The sequence below is a fragment of the Mercenaria mercenaria genome, chromosome 13 (assembly GCF_021730395.1).
Source record: "Mercenaria mercenaria strain notata chromosome 13, MADL_Memer_1, whole genome shotgun sequence".
NCBI lineage: Eukaryota > Metazoa > Mollusca > Bivalvia > Venerida > Veneridae > Mercenaria > Mercenaria mercenaria.
Window position 1 is genome coordinate 22,627,157 of NC_069373.1, and position 21,245 is coordinate 22,648,401.

A 21,245-nucleotide genomic window follows, 5' to 3' on the forward strand; every position below is an offset into this window, starting at 1 on the left:
AATGTTATATACTTATACGAACATAATTGAATGATATAGATCTACACGTGTTTTTAATAATAAAAAAGAATTGTTTGAAAATTAATGTTTCCGAACATCTGTTTTAGAAATTAATAGATTTTGATCACTAAAATGATAAAATGTTAAATTTAGAATAGGTGTGTTCTCTCACTAGTGTGACGGCTGTAATTCGCCTCCTTGGAGCAAAAAGGTACAAAGTGCTGATAATTAAAGAAGGTTATGGTACCTTTTTGCTCCAAGATGGTGGTATGTATAATTGTTTATACAGGCAGAATGCATAAAATTCTTTATAAGAGCCCAATGTATTATAATGATTGTTTAGAAGTTTGTTGTTCTCTAAAGTTCTTGAGCACGATGTATCATCGCTCGTAGAGTTGGCTTACTGTTGTTAGTCTATAAGTTCTGCACATTGTCTAAATTTAACTTAACTACATTTTAAATGCATGGTCTAGTGCCAAATATTTATAGGTTAGATTTGAATCGAGAAAGTGCACGAGTTCTGCACGAGTTTAAGAGCGCAATATTGATCGATAGAAAGTGCATATTGCCCCAAGCTAATTTTATTACTTAATGTCAGCCGAAGCTGAGATGGGCCATGTCAGGATCAGTCGATTTGATATAAGAAATTAGTAATCTGTTATTACAAGTTACTAGAATGATAAAAAATTCTTTGGGGTGAGGATGTAATTGGGCATAGGAGCGGTATGAGACATTGGGACATGGAGTGAGTGCGGCGGGTATTTGCATACTAAGAGTTTAATTACGTTTGTGGTGAGTAAGACAGTGGTGTAGAAGAAGTAAAAAGTGGGGTAAAAAATTAGGATGTGGTCTTATGGTGAAACCCGTTTGCAGGGACAGTTGGAGTGCTGAGGGGATACAAAAATCATATGGAGTAACGCAGGAAGTGAAATTTTTTTTTATTACGGGTAGTGGCGGGATGTCATAGGAGGTTGACAGTAGACTTAGGTGTGCGTTGAGGAGTGGGAGTATTGAATTTATTTTGTTTTTCTTGGGGTTGTGATAGGAGGAAGAAGAAATGGTAGAAGAGGTATGTATGTATGATACAAAGAAACAACTATTAAGTAACATAAGAAAATGAGAGAGAAAATCTGGCGTGGGGTTAACTGGTCTTCTACCCATTCATCATTATCACCCTACCAGAAATTAAATCATTTCTTAAACATTCTATCGTTACTCTGTAAAAAATATAGTATTCCCATAACCCCACCCCTACCAATATACCTCAGTTTTTAATCTGTAAACTGTAAAATTTAAAAATAATTTGATGATATATTGTTAATCATTATATGTAAGAGATTTAACATGCTTATTTTACCTAAAATATATAAATCAGCGGTCAATACTGCGGCCTTTAACATTTGTTTACGGATTAGTCAAAAATTTAAAAATAAAAGTGAAAATAATTTCTGATTTCGCTTGATAAAACTCGTATTGAATGGTTTGCCATCCGATCTCCGGTGCAACATTAAATTCTATATGCCCATCTCAAATGCGCCCATTTGATTGGTCGAAATGAGTTCACGCGCGGGTCCGAAAAAAGCGATATTGACCTGCAAAGTGATAATGACTCTTGTGGTATCACGTTTTCTTATGTGTATGAAATATGGGCAAGTCAAATGAATGCATTTGAGAAGGGCATATAATATAACAATTATAGACTTATGTTTTGGTCAATATGTGTATTTACGGACCTATAAGAATGATATTGACCTCGGACTGCGTCCTCGGTCAATATCATTTTTACAGGTCCGTAAAAACACAAAATGACCTCAACATAAGTCAGTAACTGTATAATACTGACCCCGTTGAAAATAGATCCCATGGGTCCTTTTTCAACATTGAGAATTGATCCAGTCAACATTTCAACATTAGATTTTGATCAAAAGTTCCTTTCAAAGTAAAATGTGTACATGCCCTTCTTATTTCTATATAGAAAATCTGACCGCTATCGATTAGTGGCCGGAGGAATATTCTTCGGTATGTCAACGTTGAGAATTGATCCCGTCAACATTTCAACATTAAATTTTGATCAAAAAGTCCTTTTTCAACGTTGAGAATTGACCTCGCCAACATTTCAACATTAAATTTTGATCAATGGGGTCAATTTTCAACGTGGTCAATATTTATAATGCTACACCGGCAATAGTTTTGACTACTGGCCGGCAAGTCATTCAGTATGTGTATATTTATTTAAAGAATTTTGACAGTTATAATTAAGTAATGTGCACACATGTTTTATATATCGATTATCGGCTCGGTATCTTCCTTTTTTTAAATTTTACTTTTGTTATCTGCGCACTTTTAACTTCTACTTTAAAGCTGAACTGAAATAAAGTAGGATTATAAACTATTTGGTCTTCGGTTTTGTTATGACACTATGGTAAACAGATTGATCTTTTTGAAATCGAGCCATTTAATAAATGAGCCGTGCCATGAGAAAACCAACATAGTGGGTGTGCGACCAGCATGGATCCAGACCAGCCTGCGCATCCGCGCAGTCTGGTCAGGATCCATGCTGTTCGCTAACAGTTTCTCCAATTCCAATAGGCTTTAAAAGCGAACAGCATGGAGCCTGACCAGACTGTGCGGATGTGCAGGCTGGTCTGGATCCATGCTGGTCGCAAACCCACTATGTTGGTTTTCTCATGGCACGGCTCAAATATGTACTAAGACGTCAGATTTACAGATCAATGATTTTTGATTGAACTTAAAAAGTATTGAAAATTTGAACGCACACATTCCTTATGTATGATTTACTTAGCTTTACAAATTGAGTGCAATTTTAAATTAATACATTCGTGACACTTTTCAATAGAGACGGCAATAGATATACTAGCAAAAAGACGGCAATCATATTTTTTACTATTATAGTTTAATCAAGCGGTGAAATCATACAGAGTTTACGAAGATAGCCAGGTCAACAACAATATGCATAAATAGTTACACAAATTTGGAGTCCCAAGATCCATGTATTTAAAGAAAAAGAAAAACAAATAAAAAACAATTATCATTCAGGTAAATCTCCAATATTACGTGTATGAATACTTTCTTTTGTGCTTCTCCGATAAACGTCAGCGACAGTACCTACTAATTGTAAACGAAATTTCAGCCATGTATCTGCTTCTGTCCAGTCCCGCTGTTTTTATTGGTTGAATAATTATAAATTTACAATTTTTATTGGTTCTTTAAGTAGGTTAAAAGTTGGTTGAAAAAAAATTCTTGGCCCAAGTAAAATCCCAGCCCCATCCCCTCCCCCTTCCCCAAGAAGTTCAAATTGTCGGCCCCGAGGTAACGTCATGCCAAACACTTTTTTTTTCAAAAAGAGGAAAAGGTACAGGTTCTTTTGCTGTTATTTTTTTAAACGTAGGTGTCTGTAAGAAAATTTGAACAATATATTAAAAGGTTTACATACAAATTATTTAGTGCCTCTTAACAGTATAGTGATTGATTACAGTTGGTGATTGATTAAAATCATTGATAAAAGTTAGTGATTGATTAAAATCATCTCATAAAACGCTGGACTTGGTTTAGTAAGATCATACACTTCAGCCAGATTGATTGACTATTCACTTTCCCGAGGCCTTTCCTATTCCTATATATAGCTTTAAAATATGCATTTGGAGACATCACCTATTTCGTCAGCAGTCACTAATAGTAGCATATAGTCACTTTTCAAAAAAATCGAAGAAAAAGAAAAAAATCAGGGTAATATTCATCATGATCATGAACTATTACCTCTGAAATGCTTCCATCAATTAAAGGGAGTATATGGCCCTTTTAAGTGAAATTGTTGTTAGTTTACTGTGACCTATTAATTAGCAATATGACTTTGATCGCAAGTATCAAAAACAGTTTTTGCATGCATTTTTTTCTCTCATCTACAAATGGCAGGGCAAGCTGAATGAGGTTCAGTATTTTCATATGAAAACAAGAATGTCGTGCAGTAGGTACACACATATTAGTCACAATCCGTGACTCTAGTTACCTCCCCTGGCAGTCCGTCCATAGATAATATAAGACTGAAATGAAATGAAAGTGATAATTACGTCACGAGTTGGACTACACACATATGTACAGTGAATTACGGTGCTCCGTTATGGCCAGCGCCTGCTCCCTGTGAACGCGAAGCGCGAAGGTACGACGGTACGATGGCGAAGCGCAACAGCACGATGGTGACAACACGACAGTGCAATGGCGAAGCGCGACAGTACGATGGCGAAGCGCGACACTACGATGGTGAAAGTCCGTCGTACTGTCGAGCTTCACCATCGTACTGTCGCGCTTCACCATCGTAGTGTCGCGCTTCGCCATCGCACTGTCGCGCTTCACCATCGTAGTGTCACCTTCGTACTGTCGTGCTTCGCCATAGTACTGTCGTACCTCCGCGCTTCGCGTTCACAGAGAGCAAGCGCTGGCCCTAACAGAACACCGTAGTGAATAGCCCACAGAATTCCGTTTTCCCAAATGTAGCGGACTGAAAGAATGCTGAAACATAAAAGGGGAAAAAAGTATAAGAATCAGTGACCAATAAGTAAAATTGATGGTTTATTCATGTAATATCAGCATTTAATTTTAAACTAGCCGCAATTGTTTTAAGTTCAGATGCGCATTTATCATATATCTTGAGGGTACAGTCCATTCGATACTATTTTACACACTTGGATTTCTTTGTTATTTCATTCAAAGATAAATTCACTGATCAATACGTATTGGTTCGATTCAAACACATCAAATTAAATTTGTCTCGCATTCATTTTCGGCGCGCCACTATACAGTTGGAACCTGAAATACCCAGAGATACCGAACAACCGAAGTTACACAAAAAACCTCAACTGTCTTCAAAGTGAATATGCAGGCGCAGTGAAGCCAAAGCATGTTGACATAAAGGTGTTTCCCTATGAGATATTTGGTCTAGTATCACTGACATTCTAAGTCTTTAAACTCTGGTAAATAAACACATGTATTGAGTCAGTGCGTTACTATTATTATTATTATACCAGATTTATGTAGCGCCCTTTTCATGACCAATTTCACGTTCAAAGGCGCTTTACATAGTTCAAATGCAGCCACACAGGGCGCATAATTCATCCTCTACTAGTACAGACATAGAGCGATCTGACCAGAGGGACAGAGTGAGACAAAGCCCCCATGACAGAGAGATCAGAAATCAGATACAGGCTTGTCCGGTTAACTTAGCCTAGCTCGTTGCGAATAGACAGCCTGGTTCTTTAACGTACGTGCCCAGTGTATAGCACTGATACATGCAAGGATTGAATTAGCTTTTTATTGTGCTGTACATTGTTTCTCCATACATTTCAAATTTATCTCAACACTTAAAGCTTACTTTAAATGTATTTTATGACGTAAGAAACAGTATGTCCCCGATACATACTATACCGGTACTTATTCACTAGAAATTCCAAAGCAGGAATGTTTTACGAACCTGTTGGAAGTTTTGAAATATTAGATGCCATACAATTTAGTTCCAATATGTTGTAACAACGCTACTACACGGGCTTATTGTATCTGTGAGAATTTAATCGTACACCCAATAGCAGAGAAATCACTGGCAATATCTGATTCATCCAAAAAAAATTTGGAAATCACCTTCTCTATATGTAACCGCGCAAAATTTAATGGGGAATGGACCGTCTCACAACTAGTTCGTATCTATCTGCTGTACAATGTAGTTTAATGTGGAATAATTTACCACCTTCGACGTCATTATCGTTACAGACCGGAAATTTGGCCTACTCTGTCACCGCCTTTGAGGCAGCTATGGACTTGATCACAAACTTACAAGTACTCATGCCCAGTAAAAAAAAGTTCAACATACTCTGAATATATACCAATAGCACAGTAATTTACTACGAATAACTATCGACTGCATGCCTTTACTTCACACCTGTTTACTTTACAGGTGGTTTGAAAGCATAACTGCATGTATATATCATTCAGCTGTTATCGCTTTGCCATCTTTGGAATGGATTGTTTTCATACACATACTAACATAAATCACCTTCCATCAGTACTGTGCTATCAGTAGGCTTACCTTGATTTGTATAGTCATCTTGTTGCAGGAAACCAGCAAATGTAATGTAAAGATTGTCATGGGCAAACCCGCCGGGATCAAAGTGCTGGACAAATATCTGGTCCTTAGCTTGCAAAACCACAACACCTGTTTGCGCCATCGTGTCGTTGAAGCGTTCACAGGGGCGTGAGGGAGCATGTTCCCCACCAGTTCGGACCCATTTTTCATTTTCAATTGCAGTTGCAGTGGTTTCAGTCAGCCATCATTGTCACAGAGAAAACGGAAACTCCTGGTACCGGTGCTTCGTAAATGCCACACTTTAAGTCAAAGCCGGTTTCGACTTTTTTGTTCATTGGCGCACTTCTGGTAGTCTCTTTTCTGCAGTTCTAACACTAAATGCAGTTATTATACGTATAGAAATGTTTTGATGTATGCATCTTTCCCTTAAAAAGTATCACCATGACCTGACTGAGGTTATTACAATGGTCTCACTCTACGCATTTTATTATTAGCATACATTCTGAATTTAATTACTACCACGGCTTGACATTGTGGATGTCAGATTCTATGCCGCAAAAGGAGCAGCTGACACCAATGAAAATATTGATACAAATAAGATTTAAAAAAATATATTGTAACGCTTTATTTACTGGGAATAAACGGCGATGACTGTGCTGAAATCAAAGCCTTGAGATGTCTGGTGGTTGCGGGTTTTGCTCTAGATTTAGTTTCATTTCAAATGCCAATCTATAAATATACATGTATAAGAAACAAATACTAATGTGCCTCATATCTAAGATAAACTCTGCCTGACCTTACATGAACTCAACTTAATTGACAGCTGGAAGTCAGTGATGTAACCATAGGCTGAAATACCTTATCATTGACAGATGTTATATAATCTAAATGGCCAGTGTGAATGGATAGAGGATGAATAAGAACTGCTTGATCATTGATAATTCATCCCCATTGTTCATGAATGGGACTATTTTGTGTAGCAAATGAACATCCTTTGGATGTGATTTGGAATCAAATAAAGATGCAACATGATTGTCAGAAATACACAACTTTGGTAGCGGGATAAACCCGCAACCAAAAATCAAATACTTATGGCCAAAGGAGGATGGAAGCAAATTTTAAAGAAATAACTTTTTTGTTGGAGTGAATATGGGCAAACGGCAAGAAACTAAATTGTTTTTTGGGGTGGGAAGCAGGACGTCTGTGTGTGTGGGGGGGAGGTGGCGACAGGATACTAGTATAAGAAACTAAATGAAACACGAGGGCCATGAAGGCCCTGTATCGCTCATCTGACCTATTGACCTAAAGATCATTAAGATAGTTTCATTAAGATATGGTCATAAATACCGCCTCTAGGGTGTTAACAAGCTTTTCCTTTGATTTGACACGGTGACCTAGTTTTTGACCCCACATGACTTAGATTTCAACTTGACATAAAGATCATCAAGATTAACATTCTGACTAAGTTTCATGAAGATACAATTATAAATATGGCCTCTAGAATGTTAACAAGCTTTTCCTTTGATTTGACCCGGTGACCTAGTTTTTGACCCAATTTGAACTTGACCTATAGATCATCAAAATTAACATTCTGACTAAGTTTCATTAAGACATGGTCATAAATGTGGCCTCTTAGTGTTAACTAGCTTTTCCTTTGATTTGACCTGGTGACCTAATTTTTGACCCCACATGACCCAGATTCAAACTGGACTTTGAGGTCATCATAATTAACATTCTGACCAAGTTTCATGAAGATACAATCATAAATATGGCCTCTACAGTGTTAACATGCTTTTCCTCTGATTTGACCTGATGACCTAGTTGTTGATCCCAAATGATCCAATATCGAACTCGCCCAAGATTTTATTGAGGGTAACGTTCTGACTAAGTTTAATTAAGATTGGGCCAAAATTGTGACCTCAAGAGTGTGAAAAAGCTTTTCCTTTGATCTGACCTTGTGACCTAGTTTTTAACCCCAGATGACCAAATATCCAACTTATCCAAGACTGTATTGAGAGTAATATTCTGACCAAGTTTCATTAAGATTGGGTCAAAATTTTGACCTCTAGAGTGTTAACAAGCTTTTCCTTTGATTTGACCCGGTGACCTAGTTTTTGACCCTAGATGATCCAACATCGTATTCATCCAAGATTTTATTGAGGGTAACATTCTGACCAAGTTTCATTAAGATTGGGCCAAAATTGTGACCTCTAGTGTTAACAAGCTTTTCCTTTGATTTGACCTGGTGACCTAGTTTTTGACCCCAGATGACCCTATATCGAAATCGTCCAAGATTTTATTGAGGGTAACATTCTGACCAAGTTTCATTAAGATTGGGTCAAAATTGTGACCTCTAGAGTGTTAACAAGCTTTTCCTTTGATTTGACCCAGTGACCTAGTTTTTGACCCCAGATGACCCGATATCAAACTCGTCCAAGATTTTATTAAGGGTAACATTCTGACTAAGTTTCATTAAAATTAGGCTAAAATTGTGACCTCTAGAGTGTTAACAGTCAAATTGTTGACGTCGACGGACATAGGGCAATCACAAAAGCTCACCTTGAGCCAAAAAACAAAAAAAAGAGAGGTGTGTGTGGTGGTGGTGGTGGGGGGGGGGCCTTAATGATGACAGGGGTAATGTAGATTGTTGTATTGACGGGATAGAACCGGTTAAGAGACTTTTTTTTGTTGGGGGGGGGGGGGGGGGGGGGGGGAACTGGGGGTGTGGTGGTAGCAGTGCATGTATGTTTTCTGGCTGTTTCATTAGGCCTTATCAATATCTGATGTGCCATCTAGTCTATTATTAAACTGAAATAGAAAATAAAAACAAGAAGACTTTATCATGACTTTAATCATATAAACTTTAGAAATGACAAACTCATATATCATCGCTTTTACTCATATATCAAACTTAAGATTACATTTAGTTACTAGTAGTAGTACATTCAAGAAAATTTAATACAGAAATACAATGATCTTTTTTATCATTTAATTCAAATTAAAAGCACGTTATTTACCTGAAATACCCCTGGAACCTTCCACAAAGGCGGTCTCATGTACTATTTTAAATGTCTGCTAAGATCTAATATCCCCATAGCCATTGGTCCAGTGGGTAATACATGCATTTAAATTCGATATATTACTATACAATGTACATTAATGTGTCAAATTAAAGACCACAAAAAATCCACAGTCTTACATCAATTCAAGCTTAAATAAAACTGTCATACAGCTATGCCAGAGCTACTGAAAATTTTATACTGTTTACATCGTACACAGAGTTCTACAAAATAACACTAACTAAAGAAACTGGAGCTGTAACCTTAAATTGGAATTTCAGAATTTGTATCTTTGTTATGGGTATAAAAATATGTTATTTTGATGAGATAATTATTATAACTAAAATATAAAGACAGAAAAATGTGTTATCTTTCTAAATATGTTACAGAATTGCATTAAAGAATGCTGGGGAAACAGAAAAATTGTAGTATTGTGTTTACAAAATATGAGAAATACACTGAAGTTTATGGGTAAAGTCATTTGTGAACTTTAACTTAGCACATAACTGTATGACTATTTTACATTATAAAGGAAATGTAACTCTGCTAAATATTGTTCAACTTTTAATACAAATGATATAGTCCATTTCATTTCGCAGAAATTGCTACGAAAATTGGTGAAACACATAAGTAGGAAACAGACTACTGCACAAATATCCTATATTGAACAACTTGAATCTGCTGTAACTTTACCAAAACTTAAAAAAAGAAATAATGGGAGAAAACTTTTTATGTATTAAAATTATTTACAGAAACTTATAATTTTGACAAAAAGATCACTTCACTGAAAAACTACTATTTGACTGACCAAATCTGGAACACTTATTTCACAAATTGTTGCAACATCATTGATCAATAAAGTTACACATTCACCATTCTGTGATAGTAGGATCTTTTTAATTCTTTAAAATGTCTTAATAATAAATTCTATTTTAATGTATTTTTCCATGTGTAAAATTCTGACACATGAAAGTGTGAGAATTCTTTTTCTTCAGAAATTTACAAAAAAAACAGGAGCTGTCACAACTGGTGACAATGCCCCCGAAATGTGCCCAAGAATGCTACAATTGTCTGCACAAAATATGCCAGAATAGTTTAGGTATGAATGTGTCAAATTATTTTCAAATCCCTTAATAAATGGTAAACATTATTTCAAAATCCCTTAATGGATGGCAGAGTTATGGACCAGACAAGAAAAAGACCCTGTTAACCTTTGACTTCTAAGTGTGACCTTGAACTTAGATCTAGGGGTCTGGTTCTTGTGCATGACACATTGTCTCATTATGGTTAAAATTTAAGCAAAGCTATTTCAAAATCCCTTAATGGACCGGACACGAAACAGACCCTGTTAACCTTTGATCTCTAAGTGTGACCTTGACCCTGGAGCTAGGAGTTTGGGTCTTGCGCATGACATGTCGTTTCATTATGGTGAACATTTATGCCAAGTTATTTCAAAATCCCTTTAGGGATGGAGGAGTTACAGCCTGGACATGAATCTACACGGACACACGCAGACGGACAGTGCGATTTTAATATGCCCACCTGTGGGGGCATAAAAATTTACATGGAAAAGTTGTTTTTATTCCAACTAATCCTATTTATTTTTAACAACACATCTTATAGCAGTCAAACTGAAAACTTGAGACTCTTTTTCTCTCCCAAAATAATCCAGATAAAGTTTGAAAACTATTTCTACTTTTGCAACCCTAGCTCAAAGGTTATTCTATGTTAGTCTATGATCATGGATGGCCTGAAATAGAGTTTAACAAGAGCACTGCCTTGTTAAACGCTCATCTGATTTTTGTGTAATAGAAATATTGTCATACCCATGATTTTCTAAGTTCAAAAGGGGCCATAATGCTTGCAAACAAGAGGACCATGATGGTCCTGAATCGCTCACCTATCCCCACATGACTCAGTGTTGAACTGAGTATGACGTCGTTATTTCTATTATTTGACATAGTGACCTAGTTTTTGAGCACGTGACCTAGATATCATCAAGATAAAAAATTCTGACCAATTTTCATGAAAATCCATTGAAAAATATGGCCTCTAGAGAGGTCACAAGGTTTTTCTATTATTTGACCTAATGACCTAGTTTTTGAAGGCACGTGACCCACTTTTAAACTTGACCTAGATATCATCAAGATGCACATTCTGACAAATTTTCATGAAGATCTTGTAAAAAATATGGCCTCTAGAGAGGTCACAAGGTTTTTCTATTTTTCGATCTACTGACCTAGTTTTTGACCGCACATGACCCAGTTACGAACCTGACCTAGATATCATCAAACTGAACATTCTCAACAATTTTCATGAAGATCCACTGAGAAATATGGCCTCTAGAGAGGTCACAAGGTTTTTCTATTTTTTGACCTACTGACCTAGTTTTTGACCCCACGTGACCCAGTTTCGAACCTGACCTAGATATCATCAAGGTGAACATTCTGACCAACATTCATGAAGATCTCATGAAAAATATGGCCTCTAGAGAGGTCTCAAGGTTTTTCTATTTTTAGATCTACTGACCTAGTTTTTGACCCCACGTGACCCAGTTTCGAAACTGACCTAGATATCATCAAGGTGAACATTCTGACCAATATTCATGAAGATCTCATGAAAAATATGGCCTCTAGAGAGGTCACAAGGTTTTTCTATTTTTAGATCTACTGACCTAGTTTTTAACCCCACATGACCCAGTTTCGAAATTAACCTAGATATCATCAAGGTAAACATTCTGACCAATTTTCATGAAGATCCATTGAAAAATATGATCTCTAGAGAGGTCACGAGGTTTTTCTATTTTTAGACCTACTGACCTAGTTTTTGACCGCACGTGACCCAGTTTCGAACTTGACCTAGATATCATCAAGGTGAACATTCTGACCAATTTTCATGTAGATCCATTGAGAAATATGGCCTCTAGAGAGGTCACAAGGTTTTTCTATTTTTAGACCTACTGACCTAGTTTTTAATCCCACATGACCCAGTTTCAAACTTGACCTAGATATCATCAAGGTGAACATTCTGACCAATATTCATGAAGATCTCATGAAAAATATGGCCTCTAGAGAGGTCACAAGGTTTTTCTATTTTTAGACCTACTGACCTAGTTTTTGACCCCACGTGACCCAGTTTCGAACTTGACCTAGATATCATCAAGGTGAACATTCTGACCAATATATATGAAGATCTCATGAAAAATATGGCCTCTAGAGAGGTCACAAGGTTTTTCTATTTTTAGATCTACTGACCTAGTTTTTAACCCCACTTGACCCAGTTTCGAACTTGACCTAGATATCATCGAGGTGAACATTCTTACAATTTTCATGAAGATCCATTGAGAAATATGGCCTCTAGAGAGGTCACAAGGTTTTACTATTTTTAGACCTAATGACCTAGTTTTTGACCCCACGTGACCCAGTTTCGAACTTGACCTAGATATCATCAAGGTGAACATTCTGACCAATATTCATGAAGATCTCATGAAAAATTTGGCCTCTAGAGGTCACAAAGTTTTTCTATTTTTAGACCTAGTGACCTAGTTTTTGACCCCACGTGACCCAGTTTCGAACTTGACCTAGATATCATCAAGGTGAACATTCTCACCAATTTTCATGAAGATCTTGTGATATATATGGCCTCTAGAGAGGTCACAAGGTTTTTCTATTTTTAGACCTACTGACCTAGTTTTTGAAGGCACGTGACCCAGTTTCGAACTTGACCTAGATATCATCATGATGAACATTCTGACCAACTTTCATAAAGATCCCATGAAAAATGTGACCTCTAGAGTGGTCACAAGCAAAAGTTTACCGACGCACGGATGGACGACGGACGACGGACGACAGACACCGCGCTATCACAAAAGCTTACCTTGTCACTTTGTGACAGGTGAGCTAAAAAAGCAATGTAGAGTAACTGTACTTGCTGTGCAGAGTCAGCTTTTAATGGCAAATAACCACTCAAGTTTTAAAGCAATAGCTCTGACAATTAAGGAGAAAACTTGACCTAAACGCAAAACTTAACCAAGAAATCTAGAAATCTGATATTTTCTATTAAAGTCCAAAAGGGGCCATAATTCTTGCAAAAAGCAGGACGGAGTTATGTTTCTTGCTGTACAGAGTCAGCTTTTGATGTTGAACAAGTGTTGCAAGTTTTAAAGCAATAGCTTGATAGTTTAGGAGAAAAGCTGACCTAAACACAGCACTTAACCAAGAAATCTGATTTTCTAAGTCCAAAAGGGGCCATAACTCTTGCAAAAAGCAGGATAGAGTTGTGTTTCTTGCTGTACAAAGTCAGCTATTAACGGTGAACAAGTGTTGCAAGTTTTAAAGCAATAGCTTTGATAGTTTAGGAGAAAAGCTGACCTAAACAAAACTTAACAAAGGCAAAGCCGCACCGACACAGACGCCAATCAAGTCATGAAAATAACAAATTTTTTTCCCCCAAAAAAATCTGATGAGCTAATAAGAAAACCAGTCTGTGGTTGTGAATGGCCTGAAATAATCTTGAATCACTAAGCCAGTCTATGATCCTGACTAGCCTGAAATAGTGTTGAATAACTAAACCAGTCTGTGATCCTGAATGGCCTGAAACTTGGCTTAATAACTTAACCAGTCAATGATCCTGAATGGCCTAAAATGGCACTGAACAATTAACCAGTCAATGACTGGGTTAGCTAGTAGCACTATTCATAGTAGCATGCAAAGTATCACTTTATAAAGCTGGGTCACAACAAAATGATGTGTTGAATGTTATATACACAAGGACATTACCAAAGAAATTCAGCATACAACCAGTGTAGAAAAAAAAAGCCTTCATTCTGGTAACATGATCAAAACAAGAATACAAAACTTTAATGAAAAACTGAATTGAACAAACTGATCATCAATGACAACTGATATTGAAACATTTTATAACATTTAATACAAAAATATATTAGCCTCTCTGCTATATGCAATGAATTAATGATAGGTCTCTGCTCAGGTAACACATGGATTGATGAAAATAAGTTGTGTGATATCCATTTTAACAACAGAGTGAAACCTCTGTAAACTGTTCACATTAAATTCAAATACACATGTACAGGTTCCTACAATAATATGGTCAAAATTTAAACAAGATAATATATATTCATATTAAAGTTAATCATTCAAGTAAGTTTGAATAAAATACTTGAGAAAACGTAGCATTTGATATAAAATTCATCATACAAAAATATTAGTTTCTCTCACATTTTGGAACAATTTACAATGGCATTTATAATACATGCAAAAAAGATCTCAATATATTAAACATCCCATTAAACTGGTCACTGAACATTTCATATTAATAACTGCAGGGGATTTGTTACTGTGTACTTAATGTAAAATATACTTTGCCAAAATACATAGTTTTTAAGTTTTTAATACTTTTTTTTAGTTGAAAATGTCACAAATGTTATGCATTGCTATTTCTTCCACTGAAAGTCAATTTCCTACATAAGTTGGTCAATGTTTGGGTCACTCAAAACCATGTAAACTTTAGCCTCTTTTTCATCCCTTGGTGTCCTAAAGCAATCAGTGTTTAAATGTATTCTATGTATTTTTCAATCAAATTAACCACTGATATGCTTAGTAATGTACAGAAACGAAGTGCAATTTACAGACAGTAATGATAAACTTACCCACTTGTAACTGTTTCCAGTTTCAAAATGAATAAAAATTCATGAAATTGAAAATACTTCAGAGAAAGGTTTCTGAAAGCTACTTGAAAAGCAACAAAATTTGATTTTATTATTAGGAAAAAGTAAAAAGAAAAGGAGCACAATGTGCTTTTCCAAAGTATCAGTTGATAAAATATTAGGTAGTATTGGGCATATTCCAGTGAGCATCCTCTTTCAGCATTTGAGCTGCACCATGAGAAAACCAACATAGTGCATTTGCGAACAGCATGGATCATGACCAGCCTGCGCATCTGCGCAGTCTGGTCAGGATCCATGCTGTTCACTTTCAAAGCCTATTGCAATTAGAGAAACTGTCTGTGAACAGTATGGATCCTGACCAAACTGATGCGCAGGCTGGTCTTGATCCATGCTGTTCGCAAATGCACTAAGTTGGTTTTCTCATGGTGCGGCTCATTTGTATTTTTCTTCACTGAATCAAAAGATTATGTCCAGGAGTTACTAATTAAGGTTTCTTTTTTATCTATCATATTTTTACAGTGGAACTTCTGAAAACCACACACCATTGGGACCAGAAGAGAAGTCTGGGTTTTTTTAAGTTTCCAGTATTTGGAAACAAAGAGTGATTTAGCCAAGTACAACTGCATATGATAAGCTTTCCTTTGTGATTTGGAGCAAGTTCAAATTTTGGCAAAACAGCCCGGTCATAGAACTTGTATGTATATTAAGACTTTATCTAGATATCTCATTCTAATTCTCAACCATCCCTTAAAAGAATGTTCAGAACTGAATTAATAGAAACATATTAAATTTCAAGATCTACAAAATGAACTTTCTGCAATTATCCTCTTTCATAACTTTCCTCTTTCCCAATACTGATATATCATTCATCGTTTTCATCTGAATCAATACAAATGACTTCATAATCCATATATTCATTATCTGTTGACTGGGACTCATTTCGTGACTTTTCAATGTCGCTTGTCTCACTTTTTATTTGCACAGTCTGACTGGAATCTTGGTTTACAAGTTCTTTTCCTGAGATAGGTGGCAACATTGATGTTGTTCCATCATTAACTCTCAAACTTGGGGAATTTGTTACAGGCTTAATGGGTAATGTAACACTTTGTGGAGAGGGCTGTCCAAAAACTATGGCAGAGGCAGTATTTGTGTACTGTACTGGCAGTCCAGTTTTCACCGGCTGTAGAGGAATGATATTTCCTGGAGAGTTAGGTTTTACGTCTGCCGCTACTGAACCAGCAGACTCTATGTTTTTAGATTGCTGTCGCATGAAACTAGCTGGACCTATTCTTCTCTTTCCGTGAATCTTACATTCATCTTTATATACTCTGCACATTGCACACTGTTGTTTTGGTAAAGGTTTTATGACTATCTCCTCCTCCTCATCTGATGAAAGGCATATCACCATACTGTCATCTTCTTTAACGTTGTTAAACACCTGTTTACGTTTCTGGCTCCTGGCCACTTCTCTAGGTGTGTCTGGCATGAGGCTAGTTTGTGTTGGATGAAAAAGTGTTTGGCTGTGAGTGTTCTGGATTGGGAGAACCTGCAGACGCATTCCTTGTCCCCCCATTGGCACTGTACGTACAAGCAATTGTGGCGTTGGTCCAGAAACTCTTACTGGCTGCATCAACTGATTATAAATAGGTCCCTGCATGGGCCTTACCGCCATTGAAGAAGCCAGAGCATATTGTACCTGATTAAGTCTGTATTGTCTGTTTAACTGATGTAACAAGGTTGTTTCAGTTTGTCTTTTCTGCACTACTTTTGGACGAGGAGTTGTCCAGTATTTAATATCCTTCTTACTGATTCGTGCCAGTACAACTTTACAGCGCTTCATTCTCTTCAGTTTCAGTCTACTGTCTCTATCTAGACCAAACTTTAGTCTTTTCTTAAATTCCCACTTATCACCTTTATTAAACTTGTACCAATGGCACCACTTGTTCAAGTATTTTTTTGTGAACCTGAAAGTACACTGAGGGGGTGGTCTATTTCTTAACTTTTCAACCATTGGATTTTTCCTTTCTTTCTTGTCTAGATCAATAAGACTGGCATCATCAGTTTTACAATACCTTTCGATGTTCTCAATAACAGGCACCTTGTTTTCATATTTCCAGTGTTTCTTCAACCGTTGTCCCAGAGGGGACGTCAGAGGTATCCCAAGAATAGCTGATTTTGATGGTACTTTTTGTGTTTGTACAGTTTCTTCATTGCTACTCTCAGAATCCTCGGACAGTTCCTTTTCAACTGACGGCACTTTGTCAAAAACAGACTGTTGAGAACTTTGTGAAAAACTGAGTTGACGCCTGCGGCCATTGCTATCATCCCTACTCAGCTGTGACAACATGGAACGAGTACGGGGTGTCATTGGGAGAGCCTGAGGAGTGTCATCCACTGTGAGGTCAATAATCTGACAATCATCATCATTCACACTCTTTTTTGGGGACTTGGAAATTGCTTCAACACTAGGTGTAGGAAATAGACCAAGAGATTCAAAGTAAATATTCCTGGAGGGTGGAATGTAAACGTCTTCAAATTTCCTCTGTCTCCTTTTTATCTCTCTAGATTTGTTGGGTAACCCTAATGGCAGAGACTTCAAACTTGAACCAACTTTTCTGAGCAATGTTGGTACCGGTGGACTATTACTTCTATCCAACTGAAATCTACCTGTTACAGATGTTGATACAGATGGGTGACTAGCTAGTGGATTTGATGATGTAGGAAAAGCTGGCTTGAGTAGTTCAGAATCCGTATTACTAGGTTCTTCTTCACACACATCTTGATGTACCATTAACTCAGATTGGTCTGCAAAACCTTTAGCACAGACAAAACATATCCAGACAACATCATCTGCAAAATAAATTCATGAATTCAGCGAAATGTTTAGGAAATAGGAAACATATCCATACAATATCAACTGCAAATTTCAAAAGGTCCAAGTTTGTCACAGTATTAACAACTCGGGTTTTCCCTGGCTGGGCAATATACCTCAAGTGGGCACTACTGCGCAATATGACACTTTTGTAAGAAGCTAGATGTGAATATATAGGACACAGATGCCTCACACTCATGTCACTCTGTACATGGTTTCATGACTCTAGGTAAAATATTTTTCAAGACATATGCAACACAAACTTTTAAGCACTTTATGCAATTTTCACTATGTCAAGGACCTTAACTCTGGTCTGGTTGTGTAAAATCCAAGACAGAACATCAAACTTTTATGCCCTTTATACTTTTGAGATACATACAACACAAACTAAGGCCCTTTAAGAGCACCAGAGTCTAGTAAAGCATGCTGTGAGTGACAGAGTCTAGTAAAGCATGTTGTGAGTGACAGAGTCTAGTAACGCATATCGTGAACGCCAAAGTCTAGTAAAGCATGCTTTGAGGCCAGAGTCTAGTAAAGCATGTTGTGAGTGACAAGAGTCTAGTAAAGCATGTTGTGAGTGACAAGAGTCTAGTAATGCATGTTGTGAGTGACAGAGTCTAGTAATGCATGTTGCGAGTGACAGAGTCTAGTAACCCATGTTGCGAGTGACAGAGTCTAGTAAAGCATGCTGTGACTGACAGTGTCTAGTAAAGCATGCTGTGAGTCACAGAGTCTAGTAACGCATATCGTGAAGGCCAGAGTCTAGTAAAGCATGCTTTGAGGCCAGAGTCTAGTAAAGCATGTTGTGAGTGACAAGAGTCTAGTAAAGCATGTTGTGAGTGACAAGAGTCTAGTAACCCATGTTGTGAGTGACAGAGTCTAGTAACCCATGTTGTGAGAGACAGAGTCTAGTAACCCATGTTGTGAGTGCCAGAGTCTAGTAAAGCATGTTGTGAGTGACAGAGTGTAGTAACATTTGTTGTGAGTAACAGAGTTTAGAAATGCATGTTGTGAGTGACAAGAGTCTAGCTAAGCATGTTGTGAGTGACAGAGTCTAGTAACACATGTTGTGAGCGACAGAGTCTAGTAACACATGTTGTGAGCGACAGAGTCTAGTATGGCATGTTGTGTGTGACAAGAGTCTAGTAAAACATGTTGTGAGTCACAAAATCAAGTAAAGCATGTTGTAAGTGCCAGAGTTTACATGTAGTATGGCATGTTGCGAGTGCCAGAGTCTAGTAATGCATGTTGTTAGCAACAGAGTCTTGTAAAGCATGTTGTGAGTGCCAGAGTCTAGTATGGCATGTTGCGAGTGCCAGAGTCTAGTAATGCATGTTGTTAGCAACAGAGTCTTGTAAAGCATGTTGTGAGTGCCAGAGTCTAGTATGGCATGTTGTGAGTGCCAGAGTCTAGTAAAGCATGTTGTGAGTGCCAGAGACTAGTAATCGATGTTGTGAGTGAGAAGAGTGTTGTAAAGCATGTTGTGAGCAACAGAGTCTAGTAAAGCATGTTGTGAGCAACAGAGTCTAGTAAAGCATGTTGTTAGTGCCAGAGTCTAGTAAGCCATGTTGTGAGCGACAGACTCTAGTAAGCCATGTTGTGAGCGACAGAGTCTAGTAACCCATGTTGTGAGTGACAGAGTCTAGTAACCCATGTTGTGAGGGCAGAGCCCTAGTAGGGCCCATGTTGTGTGCGACAGGTCTAGTAAACCACATGTTGTGAGCGAGAGTCTTATGGCTGTTGTGGTGACAGAGTCAGTAAAACCCATGTTGTGAGTCAACAGAATCAAGTAAAGCATGTTGTAAATCCATTTACATGATTTGCTGTTGTGAGTGCCAGAGTCTAGTATTGCATGTTGTTAGCAACAGAGTCTAGTAAAGCATGTTGTGAGTGCCAGAGTCTAGTATGGCATGTTGTGAGTGCCAGAGTCTAGTAAAGCATGTTGTGAGTGCCAGAGTCTAGTAATGCATGTTGTGAGTGAGAAGAGTGTTGTAAAGCATGTTGTGAGCAACAGAGTCTAGTAAAGCATGTTGTGAGCAACAGAGTCTAGTAAAGCATGTTGTTAGTGCCAGAGTCTAGTATGGCATTTTTGTAAACCCAACGCACATTGTGACAGAATCTAGTAGAAATCAGAGTTTTAACCATTTGTAAGAGACAGAGCTAGTAAAGTATGTTGTGGCGGAACTGTGTTTTAAAAGCTGTTTTTAGCAACAAGTCTAGAAAAGCAATGTTGTGAGTCCAGAGTCTAGTAAAGCATGTTGTGAGTGCCAGAGTCTAGTATGCGCGTTGTGAGTGCCAGAGTCTAGTATGGCATGTTGTGAGTGCCAGAGTCTAGTAAGCATGTTGTGAGTGCCAGAGTCTAGTAATCCCATGTGTGAGTGAAAAGAGTTTGTAAAGCAGTTGTGAGCCAATTTCTAGTAAAGCTTGTTGTGAGGCCAGAGTCTGGGAAATGGCATGTTGTGGGGTTGCCAGAACCTAGTAACATGTTTGAGTGCCAGAGTCTATTTAAACATGTTGTGAGTGGAAGAGTGTTGGAAAGCATGTTGTGAGCAACAGAGTCTAGTAAACAGTTTTTGAGCAACAGAGTCTAGTAAAGCATGTTGTTAATGCCAGAGTCTAGTATGGCATGTTGTGAACAATGCACATTGTGACAGAATCTAGCAGAACCCAACCCATAACCTATGTTATAAGAACGAGTCTAGTAAAGTGTTGTGTGTGAACGTGTATTAACATGTTGTTAAACAGAGTCTAGTAAGCATGTTGTGAGTGTGATCTAGTAAAGCATGTTGGTGGCAGAGTCTATAAGCATTTGTTGAACAAGAGTCAAGTAAGCATGTTGTAAGCGACAGAGTTTAGTAAAGCATGTTGTGAGTGACAGAGTCTAGTAAAGCATGTTGTTAACAACAGAGTCTAGTAAAGCATGCTGTGAGTGACAGAGTCTAGTAAAGCATGTTGTGTGCGACAGAGTCTAGTAACGCATGTTGTGAGTGACAGAATCTAGTAATTAAGCATTGTTGTGAGTCCAAGGCAGTTAATCATGTTGTATGCAACAAGTATATATCATTGAAAAGCAACTTTAATAATAAGTCTGTTGTAGCGCAGAATCTGTAACACAGTTTAAAGCACAGAGTCTAGTAATACATTTGTGAGCGAGATCTAGTAGCATGTTGTGAGTGTCAAGTCTAGTAAAGCTTGTTTTTTGCGACAGAGTCTAGAAAGCAGTTGTTAGCGACAGAGGCTAGTAAAGCATGTTGTGAGCGACAGAGTCTAGTAAAGCATGTTGTTAGCAATAGAGTCTAGTAAAGCATGTTGTGAGAGACAGAGTCTAGTAACCCATGTTGTGATGCCAGAGTCTAGTAAAGCATGTTGTGAGTGACAGAGTTATAACATTGTTGTGAGTAGACAGGTTAGAATGCATGTTTGAGTGCAAGAGCTGGGCTACTGTTGTGAGTGACAGAGTCTGAAACATGTTGTGAGTGACAGAGTCTAGAAAAGCATGTTGTGAGTGACAGAGTCTAATATGGCATGTTGTGAGTG

The 21,245-nt window shown here is 37.6% G+C and overlaps 1 protein-coding gene across 6 annotated transcripts in view; it reads right to left on the bottom strand.

Annotated features, from left to right (window-relative positions):
* Positions 1-8,924: 8,924 nt before the first annotated feature.
* Positions 8,925-21,245, bottom strand: part of LOC123529380 (uncharacterized) — a 55,994-nt gene continuing 43,673 nt past the window's right edge. For all 6 annotated transcript variants that reach the window (XM_045309694.2, XM_045309690.2, XM_053521322.1 and 3 more), the window contains one exon: positions 8,925-17,686. In XM_045309694.2, the coding sequence (XP_045165629.2) occupies positions 15,699-17,686 (1,988 nt within the window). In that variant the 3' untranslated portion in view covers positions 8,925-15,698. The remainder of the gene's footprint in view (positions 17,687-21,245) is intronic.